Source organism: Salvelinus namaycush, chromosome 24 (genome assembly GCF_016432855.1).
Source record: "Salvelinus namaycush isolate Seneca chromosome 24, SaNama_1.0, whole genome shotgun sequence".
Lineage (NCBI taxonomy): Eukaryota > Metazoa > Chordata > Actinopteri > Salmoniformes > Salmonidae > Salvelinus > Salvelinus namaycush.
Window position 1 is genome coordinate 30,463,851 of NC_052330.1, and position 13,530 is coordinate 30,477,380.

At 45.7% G+C, this 13,530-nt stretch overlaps 1 protein-coding gene across 2 annotated transcripts in view; it reads right to left on the minus strand.

Annotated features, from left to right (window-relative positions):
- The window catches only part of LOC120019530 (myelin transcription factor 1-like protein), an 84,241-nt gene that overhangs the window by 17,328 nt on the left and 53,383 nt on the right, over positions 1–13,530 (minus strand). For both annotated transcript variants that reach the window (XM_038962827.1, XM_038962826.1), the window contains 5 exons: positions 12,439–12,549; positions 11,905–12,137; positions 7,877–8,184; positions 2,886–3,134; positions 104–225 (listed from right to left, as the gene is read on the minus strand). In XM_038962827.1, coding sequence (XP_038818755.1) covers positions 104–225; positions 2,886–3,134; positions 7,877–8,184; positions 11,905–12,137; positions 12,439–12,549 — 1,023 coding nt within the window. The remainder of the gene's footprint in view (positions 1–103; positions 226–2,885; positions 3,135–7,876; positions 8,185–11,904; positions 12,138–12,438; positions 12,550–13,530) is intronic.

Here is a 13,530-nt window from a genome sequence, read left to right on the forward strand (position 1 = left end):
ACACAATGATAACATTAGATGAGGAAAATGATCACTAGGTAAAGGTATAAAGGCTGTAAAGTAGTAACGAGGTGATGAGGAAATAAGCTTGTTTTGGACTTACGTGATGAGCTCCTCCTTGCCCTCCTTGCAGGGGGCGTACTTGTGTTTTGGGCTGGGCATGGTCACGTCCCCTCCGTAGTGATTTTCATCTAGAAGGTCCTGGAACGGGTCCAGGTCCTCCTCCTGGTGGAGGGATGAAAGAAAAGAAGACTACATCATGTCACAATGGAGACCATAGATTCATATTGCACGTCCTAGATTATTTGTTTCATTGCATGATTATAATTCATATGCACATCTCACATCCCAATTTTTTTTAATTACTCAGCAGATCCTATTACTTATATTTATAAAGCAATTATCCCAAAGAAACCCTCTCCTCTTAATCTGTGTACTCATGCTCCACTTGTAAAAACTGCCTTCATTTTGCTGGACCCCAGGAAGAGTAGCTGCTAATCGGGATCCATAATAAATAGAAATACAAAATACTGGAATTGTTTAATCCATGCTCAATTAGCAAGCCCAATAACTCTTACGATTAAACCCCTCAACTTCAAGCGTTTTAATCAGACACTGCAAATGTATAAATGTACTGCTTGGTTTGCTTTGTGTAATATCAGAGATTCAGAGTACAAGGTGTAAAGATGATCTACCAGCCATTAATCATATAATGCTGCTGATCCTCAATGTATCTCCCCACAGGAGGCTGCTGAGGGGAGGATGTCTCATAATAATGGCTGGAACGGGGTGAATGGAATGGCATCAAACACATGGAAACCATGTATTTTGATGTATTTGATACCATTCCATGAATTCCGCTCCAGTCATTACCACGAGCCCATCCTCCCCAATGAAGGTGCCAACAACCTCCTGTGATCTCACCAACCATGAATCCACAATAGGGCGCTTCACTGATTCATTGGGGGAATCTCAATTGTATTTCCTTGATTCCTCATCTCTTCTTTCCTTCCCTGCCTCTCCGAGGGAAGGAACCTCATCTTCTGCTCTGTGTCTTGAGAAGCAGGGTGTGAGGAATAAAGGAAAAACAATTGAGATTCACCCATTAAGTCAATGCAGTACCAGCAGAATCCACTAGATGTCACTGAAAGACTATCAGTGGATACTGGATACCCCCCCCCCCCCCCCCCCCCCCCTTTCCCCTGGGTGAGCCAAGTCAAATCAGCATTACCTGCATAGCCGTGGGAAGTAGTTTGGGGGTGGGGGTGCTGCAATGTTTTTGCAAAAAAAAATGTCCCTGCTCTGAAGACGTCTATATCGGGCCGCTCATACAGGACTAGCAAAGGCCCAGTGCACTAGTTCCGGGAAATATTTAAACTAAATGAAATGTATTTGAATGTTTTACCAGCATTTGTATCTTGAGTCTGATAAGTATCTGTACAAAACAGTTCATCTAATAATACTTGTGGAATATAAAAATACTTGCTTGATATATGTTTTCCAGTTTCTTGAAATACTTTGCAAATGTAACTCATTCCTATGTGAAGACTGAAATGATCTATTCATTCCTTTTCCATTCCAGTAGACACTCTTATCCAGAGCAACTTACAGTAGTGAGTGCATACATTATCATACTGGTCCCCCATGGGATTCAAACCAACAACCAACAACCAACCAACCAACAACCAACCAACAACCATAGCATTGGACGCACCATGCTCCACCAACTGATCCACATCATCACATCATCACATCATCACATCACCACATCATCACATCACCACATCACCACATCATCACATCATCACATCACCACATCACCACATCATCACATCACCACATCACCACATCACCACATCATCACCTCATCACCACATCATCACATCACCACATCACCACATCATCACATCACCACATCATCACATCACCACATCATCACCTCACCACATCATCACATCATCACATCACCACATCATCACATCACCACATCATCACATCACCACATCACCACATCATCACCTCACCACATCATCACATCATCACATCACCACATCATCACATCATCACATCATCACATCATCACCTCACCACATCATCACATCATCACCTCATCACATCATCACATCATCACATCACCACATCATCACTAACCACTTGGTGTCTGAATGTACTTGATTTTGCATAGTTTTTCTGCATGGTGACGGAACGTCTACAAACCTAGATGACCAGCCTATGTACAATACAATAATGTACACTAAGTGGTTTGTAAAGATGCACAAAAAGTGGTTGTTTTTATGTTACTTGATCAAGAAAAATATTTAACTTGATATGGATGTTTTGTGTCTTTGCTCATAACTTTCCATCTTTTGATGTAAATGTTTGAGGACAGGGTTTTGTTCTTTCTGGATTCCATTAGAATGACATCACAGAGAAAGGGACAAGGTAACAACTATTACAATTCCAACATTTGAATCTTGCAGGATTCTGTTCCTAATTATACAACTAGCTTTTTTGCCAAAGCATAGGTGCTGGTATGTTTTGTTGTTGCCCGAGCTACAGACGTCTATATCAGTCCGCTAATACTAGAAAAGGCCCAGTGCACTACTTTAGTGAACAAATATTTTTTTATTCCGATTTTTCAGGGGTGTTGCAGCACCCTCAGCACCCCTACTTCCCGCGGCTATGATTACCTGTGTTCTGTCTATGGCTCAATCGGGAATATTGAACGCTCACAGGGAGTAAAATATGTTCTGCATAAATCATCTTTGAATTGTGTCTCCACTGTAAGAGAACATTGAAATAAAATACAGCACCACTCTGTTCAATAGATTTGAATATTGAACACAAAAAAAAAAAAAAAATGAATACAATACCCATAATGCTGCGGTCCTTCCCCATACCTCTTTGTGATCGTCGTCGGTGATGCGCTTGATCTTGGTGTAGTCCACGGGCAGGTCCCAGCAGTCGGCCTCACTCATCTGGTAGCAGCGGCTGCTGTTGAGCAGGGCCTGGCGCTGGGTGGACATGGGCTGCAGGGGGGTTAGCACCGTGCCACTCCCCTCCGGACCCCCCGGCTGCCCCCGGCTCACACTCAGGTCAAGAGTACTGCTGTCATCCATGTCACCATCAGGACTCTGTCAGAGAGATGGACAAATGGAGGGATTGAGGGAGGGAGGGAGAGGCAGATCAAATTAAAGAAGGATGGAGAAGAGAGCAAGGGAGCACTGTAATTAGATGGTAGGAGGGAAAGAGGAGAGAGAGAATGGAGAGGAGAGAAAAAGCAGAGATGAAGAGAGAGGGTTGAGAGACGGACAAAGCAGAGAGACAGAGAGAGGGTTGAAAGAGAGACAAAGCAGAGAAACGGAGAGAGGATTGAGAGAGAGACAAAGAAGAGACAGAGAGAGGGTTGATAGAGAGACAAAGAAGAGACAGAGAGAGGGTTGATAGAGAGACAAAGAAGAGACAGAGAGAGGTTTGAGAGAGAGACAAAGCAGAGAGACAAAGCAGAGAGAAAGAGAGGGGGTTGAGAGAGAGACAAAGCAGAGAGAAAGAGAGGGGGTTGAGAGAGAGACAAAGCAGAGAGAAAGAGAGGGGGTTGAGAGAGAGACAAAGCAGAGGCAGAGAGAGGGTTGATAGAGAGACAAAGAAGAGACAGAGAGAGGTTTGATAGAGAGACAAAGCAGAGAGACAAAGCAGAGAGAAAGAGAGGGGGTTGAGAGAGAGACAAAGCAGAGGCAGAGAGAGGGTTGATAGAGAGACAAAGAAGAGACAGAGAGAGAGACAAAGCAGAGAGACGGATAGAGTGTTGAGAGAGAGACAAAGCAGAGAGACAGAGAGAGTTGTGAGAGAGAGACAAAGCAGAGAGACAGAGAGAGGGTTGAGAGAGAGACAAAGCAGAGAGGCAGAGAGAGAGTTGTGAGAGAGAGACTAAGCAGAGAGACAGAGAGAAGGTTGCGAAAAAGACAAAGCAGAGAGACGGAGAGCGGATTGAGAGAGAGATCAATCAGAGAGACAGAGAGAGGGTTGAGAGCGAGAGACAAAGCAGAGAGACAGAGAGAGGGTTGAGAGAGAGACAAAGCAGAGAGACAGAGAGAGGGTTGATAGAGAGACAAAGAAGAGACAGAGAGAGGTTTGATAGAGAGACAAAGCAGAGAGACAAAGCAGAGAGAAAGAGAGGGGGTTGAGAGAGAGACAAAGCAGAGGCAGAGAGAGGGTTGATAGAGAGATAAAGAAGAGACAGAGAGAGAGACAAAGCAGAGAGACGGATAGAGTGTTGAGAGAGAGACAAAGCAGAGAGACAGAGAGAGTTGTGAGAGAGAGACAAAGCAGAGAGACAGAGAGAGGGTTGAGAGAGAGACAAAGCAGAGAGGCAGAGAGAGAGTTGTGAGAGAGAGACTAAGCAGAGAGACAGAGAGAAGGTTGCGAAAAAGACAAAGCAGAGAGACGGAGAGCGGATTGAGAGAGATCAATCAGAGAGACAGAGAGAGGGTTGAGAGCGAGAGACAAAGCAGAGAGACAGAGAGAGGGTTGAGAGAGAGACAAAGCAGAGAGACAGAGAGAGGGTTGAGAGAGAGAGACAAAGCAGAGAGACAGAGAGAGGGTTGAGAGAGAGAGAAAGCAGAGAGACAGAGAGAGGGTTGAGAGAGAGAGACAAAGCAGAGGGACAGAGAGAGTGTTGAGAGAGAGAGACTAAGCAGAGAGACAGAGAGAGAGTTGTGAGAGAGAGACAAAGCAGAGAGAGACAGAGAGAGGGACAAAGCAGAGGGATGGAGAGAGGGTTGACAGAGAGACAAAGCAGAGACAGAGAGAGGGTTAAGAGAGAGACAAAGCAGAGAGACAGAGAGAGGGTTGAGAGAGAGAGACAAAGCAGAGAGACAGAGAGAGGGTTGAGAGAGAGATACAAAGCAGAGAGACAGAGAGAGGGTTGAGAGATATTGACAAAGCAGAGAGACAGAGAGAGGGTTGAGAGAGACAAAGCAGAGAGACAGAGAGAGGGTTGAGAGAGAGACAAAGCAGAGAGACAGAGAGAGGGTTGAGAGAGAGAGACAAAGCAGAGAGACAGAGAGAGTGTTGAGAGAGATTGACAGAGCAGAGAGACAGAGAGAGGGTTGAGAGAGAGACAAAGCAGAGAGACAGAGAGAGGGTTGAGAGAGAGAGACTAAGCAGAGAGACAGAGAGAGAGTTGTGAGAGAGAGACAAAGCAGAGAGAGACAGAGAGAGGGATGGAGAGAGGGTTGACAGAGAGACAAAGCAGAGACAGAGAGAGGGTTAAGAGAGAGACAAAGCAGAGAGACAGAGAGAGGGTTGAGAGAGAGAGACAAAGCAGAGAGACAGAGAGAGGGTTGAGAGAGAGATACAAAGCAGAGAGACAGAGAGAGGGTTGAGAGATACTGACAAAGCAGAGAGACAGAGAGAGGTTTGAGAGAGACAAAGCAGAGAGACAGAGAGAGGGTTGAGAGAGAGACAAAGCAGAGAGACATAGAGAGGGTTGAGAGAGAGAGACAAAGCAGAGAGACAGAGAGAGTGTTGAGAGAGATTGACAGAGCAGAGAGACAGAGAGAGGGTTGAGAGAGAGACAAAGCAGAGAGACAGAGAGAGGGCTGAGAGAGACAAAGCAGAGACAAGGCAGAGAGAGGTTTGAGAGAGACAAAGCAGAGAGACAGATAGTGAAGCAGAGACTAATTTCTCCTCCTTCTTGGCCCACTCTGCAGCCCACACTGTCTTTAAGAGGAGATGAATGTACAGAACATGGAATTTCCCCGCGACGCTCTAGTGATTATTATGGTGATGATGGCGATGATGATGCTGGTGATGATTATGAGGATGATGGTTCACACAGAGACGGACTGCCACAGAGCAAGACCATGTCCTCACAAAGTGGCCACTCTCTCTCTCACTGTCACCTCCACAAAGGAGTATGACCACGAGAGAGAGAGAGAGAGAGAGAGAGAGAGAGAGAGAGAGAGAGAGAGAGAGAGAGAGAGAGAGAGAGGCAACTGAAACCATCGATCCATTCCAGGCTGTCTGAAAAAGCCAAGGGCTCCACTCCATCGTGCCCACAATGCATATCTTTCTCCCACAGCCTCAGATGCTGTGCTGCTCTCATGGCTGTGCCTGGCACTCCACAGTGTAATGAATGGGACACATAATCACAGGATGCTAGGCCAGACTGCATTATTCTGTGATAAGCAAAGCAGCAATGCCTAAATCAAGTGGCATAGAAAGACATCTGACACCTAGCCTTGTGGATGAGGGCTCTGACTCATTGCTGACTGGATCAGACAAGGGCCCACTTTTCACTTGAACTGACTCAGGGTGACAGTAAGGAAGAGATCATATCCTTATTGTATAGGAGATATAATACACATGTAGTCTGATAGATTGAAATAGCATTAAAGAAAGCATGAAAGATAGGGGAAAGAAATAGACAAAGGGATAGGGTTGGAGAGAGATAGAGAGTGAGAGAAAGAAGGGCAGAGAGACGGAGAGAGAGAAGGGAAGAGAGGTGCAGAGAGAGAGAGAAAGAAGGTGTAGTAGAGAGAGGTGTGGTAGAGAGAGAGAAGGTGTGGTAGAGAGAGAGGTGTGGTAGAGAGAGAGAAGGTGTGGTAGAGAGAGAGGTGTGGTAGAGAGAGAAGGTGTGGTAGAGAGAGAAGGTGTGGTAGAGAGAGAAGGTGTGGTAGAGAGAGAGGTGTGGTAGAGAGAGAAGGTGTGGTAGAGAGAGAGATGTGGTAGAGAGAGAAGGTGTGGTAGAGAGAGAGAAGGTGTAGTAGAGAGAGGTGTGGTAGAGAGAGAGAAGGTGTGGTAGAGAGAGAGGTGTGGTAGAGAGAGAAGGTGTGGTAGAGAGAGAAGGTGTGGTAGAGAGAGAGAAGGTGTGGTAGAAAGAGAAGGTGTGGTAGAGAGAGAAGGTGTGGTAGAGAGAGAGGTGTGGTAGAGAGAGAGGTGTGGTAGAGAGAGAGAGGTGTGGTAGAGAGAGAGATGTGGTAGAGAGAGAAGGTGTGGTAGAGAGAGAGAAGGTGTAGTAGAGAGAGAGGTGTGGTAGAGAGAGAAGGTGTAGTAGAGAGAGGAGGTGTGGTAGAGAGAGAGATGTGGTAGAGAGAGAGATGTGGTAGAGAGAGAAGGTGTGGTAGAGAGGGAGGTGTGGTAGAGAGAGAAGGTGTAGTAGAGAGAGAAGGTGTGGTAGAGAGAGAAGGTGTGGTAGAGAGAGAGATGTGGTAGAGAGAGAGGTGTGGTAGAGAGAGAAGGTGTAGTAGAGAGAGAAGGTGTGGTAGAGAGAGAAGGTGTGGTAGAGAGAGATGTGGTAGAGAGAGAAGGTGTGGTAGAGAGAGAAGGTGTGGTAGAGAGAGAAGGTGTGGTAGAGAGAGAGATGTGGTAGAGAGAGAAGGTGTGGTAGAGAGCAACAGATAGAAGATGTGGTTGACAGAGAGAGAGAGAGAGAGAGGTGTGGTAGAGAGAGAGAGTTGTGGTAGAGAGCAACAGAGAGAAGGTGTGGTTGACACAGAGAGAGAGAGAGGTGTGGTAGAGAGCGAAAAGGTGTGGAATAGAGAGAGAGGTATGGTAGAGAGAGAGATGGAGAGGTGTGGTAGGGAGCGAGAGAGAGAGATAGAGAGGTGTGGTAGGGAGCGAGAGAGAGAGAAGGTGTGGTAGAGAGAGACAGAGAGAAGGTGTGGTTGACAGAGAGAGAGAGAGGTGTGGTAGAGAGAGAGAAGGTGTGGAATAGAGAGAGAGAGAGAGGTGCAGTAGAGAGAGAGATAGAGAGGTGTGGTAGAGAGAGAGAAGGTGTGGTTGACAGAGAGAGAGCGTGATAGACAGCAACGCAGCGCCCGAGACCTGCGGTGGAGTGTGGGTATGGATGAGTCTGGGCTGCAGCCCTCCCTACCTGGGAGAGGAGGTCCTGGGGCTTGCCTCCCAGGCCGTGGGGCATCTCCCTGCAGCGCGTGGACAGGTTGAGGATGGCCGTGGCGGCCATGTGAGCAGCCTCTGTGTCCTGTGTGTAGTCGAAGCTGCTCTTACTGCAGGTGCTGCTGGCACTGCTGCCGCCCCCTCCTCCTCCCCCTCCGCAGCTCAGACTGCTGCTGCTGGGAGCGTATCTGCTCGTCGTGCTGCTGGGAGCGTATCTGCTCGTCGTGCTGCTGGGAGCGTAGCTGCTAGTCGTGCTGCTGGCTGGGCTCTTACAGTAGTGCTTGGCTGCAGGGAGGGAGTGCAGTGGACAGTTCATACACATACATACTTAACACAACATACGGAACACAACATACTTAACACAACATACGGAACACAACATACTTAACACAACATACGGAACACAACATACTTAACACAACATACGGAACACAACATACTTAACACAACATACGGAACACAACATACTTAACACAACATACGGAACACAACATACGGAACACAACATACGGAACACAACATACGGAACACAACATACGGAACATAACATACAGAACATGTATTCAGAACACACATACAGAACATGTATACAGAACACAACATACGGAACACAACATAGGGAACACAACATACGGAACACAACATACGGAACACAACATACAGAACATGTATTCAGAACACACATACAGAACATGTATACAGAACACAACATACGGAACACAACATAGGGAACACAACATACGGAACACAACATACGGAACACAACATACAGAACATGTATTCAGAACACACATACAGAACATGTATACAGAACACACATACAGAACACACATACAGAACATGTATATAGAACACACATACAGAACATGTATACAGAACACACATACAGAACATGTATACAGAACACACATACAGAACATGTATACAGAACACGCATACAGAACACACATACAGAACATGTATACAGAACACACATAAGGAACATGTATACAGAACACACATACAGAACACACATACAGAACATGTATACAGAACACTCATACAGAACACTCATACAGAACACACATACAGAACATGTATACAGAACACTCATACAGAACACTCATACAGAACATGTATACAGAACACACATACAGAACACATACAGAACACACATACAGAACACTCATACAGAACACTCATACAGAACACATATACAGAACACACATACAGAACACACATACAGAACATGTATACAGAACACTCATACAGAACATATATACAGAACACACATACAGACACACATACAGAACACACATACAGAACATGTATACAGGACACTCATACAGAACACTCATACAGAACACACATACAGAACATGTATACAGAACACTCATACAGAACACTCATACAGAACACACATACAGAACATGTATACAGAACACACATACAGAACACACATACAGAACACACATAGAGCACATGTATACAGAACACTCATACAGAACACTCATACAGAACACACATGCAGAACACACATACAGAACATGTATACAGAACACTCATACAGAACACTCATACAGAACACACATACAGAACATGTATACAGAGCACACATACAGAACACACATACAGAACATGTATACAGAACACTCATACAGAACACTCATACAGAACAAACATACAGAACACACATACAGAACATGTATACAGAACACACATACAGAACATGTATACAGAACACACATACAGAAGACACATACAGAACACAGATACAGAACATGTGTACAGAACACTCATACAGAACACTCATACAGAACACACATACAGAACATGTATACAGAACACTCATACGGAACACTCATACAGAACACACATACAGAACACACATACAGACACACATACAGAACACACATACAGAACATGTATACAGGACACTCATACAGAACACTCATACAGAACACACATACAGAACATGTATACAGAACACTCATACAGAACACTCATACAGAACACACATACAGAACATGTATGCAGAACACACATACAGAACACACATACAGAACACACATACAGCACATGTATACAGAACACTCATACAGAACACTCATACAGAACACACATGCAGAACACACATACAGAACATGTATACAGAACACTCATACAGAACACTCATACAGAACACACATGCAGAACACACATACAGAACATGTATACAGAACACTCATACAGAACACTCATACAGAACACACATACAGAACATGTATACAGAACACACATACAGAACATACATACAGAACATGTATGCAGAACACTCATACAGAAGACACATACAGAACACAGATACAGAACATGTGTACAGAACACTCATACAGAACACTCATACAGAACACACATACAGAACATGTATACAGAACACTCATACGGAACACTCATACAGAACACACATACAGAACACACATACAGACACACATACAGAACACACATACAGAACATGTATACAGGACACTCATACAGAACACTCATACAGAACACACATACAGAACATGTATACAGAACACTCATACAGAACACTCATACAGAACACACATACAGAACACACATACAGAACATGTATACAGAACACACATACAGAACACACATACAGCACACACATACAGCACATGTATACAGAACACTCATACAGAACACTCATACAGAACACACATGCAGAACACACATACAGAACATGTATACAGAACACACATACAGAACATGTATACAGAACACACATACAGAAGACACATACAGAACACAGATACAGAACATGTGTACAGAACACTCATACAGAACACTCATACAGAACACACATACAGAACATGTATACAGAACACTCATACGGAACACTCATACAGAACACACATACAGAACACACATACAGAACACACATACAGAACATGTATACAGAACACTCATACAGAACACTCATACAGAACACACATACAGAACACACATACAGAACATGTATACAGAACACACATACAGAACATGTATACAGTAACAGACAATAATGATACCGAAGCAGAAGGCCAGATTTTACCCCCCAAAAAGAACAATATGAAATATTGAAATGGAGATGTATAGAAAGACATGACATATACATTTAGAAGGCCAGACAGACAGACAGACAGACAGACAGACAGACAGACAGACAGACAGACAGACAGACAGACAGACAGACAGACAGACAGACAGACAGACAGACAGACAGACAGACAGACAGACAGTCTATAGATAGATAGATAGATAGATAGATAGATAGATAGATAGATAGATAGATAGATAGATAGATAGATAGATAGATAGATAGATAGATAGATAGATAGATAGATAGATAGATAGATAGATAATTACTGACACCTACAGGGAAGTCTTTCAATGGAAGGTTTGCTCCATGGTGAATGCTGTGTGAGAGCAAATGATTGTGCTCTTGGTTGGAGAAAGAGGAGAGGGCGACAGAGATGGAGAGCACGAGGAGAGAGCTAGAGGGAGAGAGAGAGAGCGCAAGCAAGAGGGATGGGAGTGGTGTGAATATGGTCTTGGCAGTAAGGGCTTGCAGGCAGCAGAGTGTGTGAGCGAGCGGGGAATGCAGAAGCCCTGAACACATCCACATTACAGGGAGCTGAGACAAAAACCTTCCAACCAGCAGCTCCAAAATGAATCAAACAAATGGGTTGTGTTCTATGATCATCTCCAATCCAGATTGGGGTTGTTCTCTCTAATTGTGAACTATGCAAAATCAAATTGATGGAAATAAAAACATTGGTTTTAGGCATGTATTTCAATAGTTCATCTGCGTTGTATAAGTGTCGAGTAGAGCTTCTGTAGAGTCTATCACTTGTTCAACATATTTACAACATTGTCAAAGCATAGATCTAGAATCTGAGGAATTATGTGTGTGTTCGTTTGTGTGTGTGTGCATTCGTGTGTGTGTGTGCCAACATGCGTGCGTGCATGCATCAGAGCGCACAAGCAGTCGTTCCCTACCATCATATCCCTTGGGTGAGGTGTCCGTGTCCCGTCCGTGGGCCTTGGGGGCCAGGCCTGTCTTCCCCCTGCTGTAGACGTGGTGCTGGCTGTCGTAGCCTTGGCCGTAGTCGAAGCTGGTCTTGGAGTACTTCTCCAGCTCCTTGGCCAGGTTGGAGCGCGGCGTGCTGGTGGACACGTTATTTTTGTAACCGTACTGTGGGATCTCCAGCTGTTTCACAAAGCACATTGGCCTGGAAGATAACCATGGACAGGGGGGGGCGTGTTTGTGTACACGCGGTGAGAGCGGTCTGACTGTCTGCATGGTGCACGTCCTCACTGAACCACTAGGGGGACTTCATTTGTAAGAGCATGAATCATAAGCGCTGCTACGGTAGGCATTCTATTGTTCTTTCTACATCTATATGAAGTAGGATTTGAAAGCAGAGAGAGTGATGGAGGTCAGTGTTTACATTCACGGCTACAGGGAATGCACTGGGATGAGCGGGGAGGCTGGGGGAGTGGTGGTCATGTGATGAGGGTGTGAGTGAGTACCTCAGCACACGATCTGAAGCCTGGCTGGACTTGGGGCCCCCGTCACATGGGATGTGCTTCTCCTGGACTTTAACCATCTTCTCTGCAGCGGCGATGGGGCACCCCGAGAGACTGCAACAGCATTCACACAATGGAGTGAGGCCTAATTAGCCAGAACACACTCACACACACATGCACACACACAAACACATGCGCTTGCACACACCCACGCGCACATGTACTGTATGCTCGCACGCACACACACACACACACCCACCCACACACACACACACACACACACACACACACATACACACACATACACACACAACCCACTTGCACAGACACATAAATCCCCCCACACACACACGTGCCTACAGTCTGCCTCTCCGATAACAGACACATCCTATCAATCAACTAAATTTGGCTTTGATTTAAACAGAATTGCACATTTTAAGCTATAAAATGGAGCCCCACGTATGAATTATGTATTTCCTATGGCCTAGTTCTTTATTGCAAAGCCAGAGCTTTGCAGATACATATTATTGGCTGCCTGGGCATGAGGGGCTGCTGAGCTTCAGAGAGATCCCCTCAGCTAGATACTGCAGTCCTTTCAGAGGCATTCTGGGTAGACTCAGTGGGGAGAACTGATTAACCACGATGCTAGCTACTGTACTCCCTCCTCTCCTCCTCACCTCCTCTACATGCCTTCCCCTGTCGTCCTCTCCTCCTCTCCTCCTCTCCTCCTCACCTCCTCTACATGCCTTCCCCTGTCGTCCTCTCCTCCTCACCTCCTCTACATGCCTTCCCCTGTCGTCCTCTCCTCCTCTCCTCCTCACCTCCTCACCTCCTCTACATGCCTTCCCCTGTCGTCCTCTCCTCCTCTCCTCCTCACCTCCTCTACATGCCTTCCCCTGTCGTCCTCTCCTTCTCTCCTCCTCACCTCCTCTACATGCCTTCCCCTGTCGTCCTCTCCTCCTCACCTCCTCACCTCCTCTACATGCCTTCCCCTGTCGTCCTCTCCTCCTCTCCTCCTCACCTCCTCACCTCCTCTACATGCCTTCCCCTGTCGTCCTCTCCTCCTCTCCCCCTCTCGCCTCTCGTCCTCTCTTC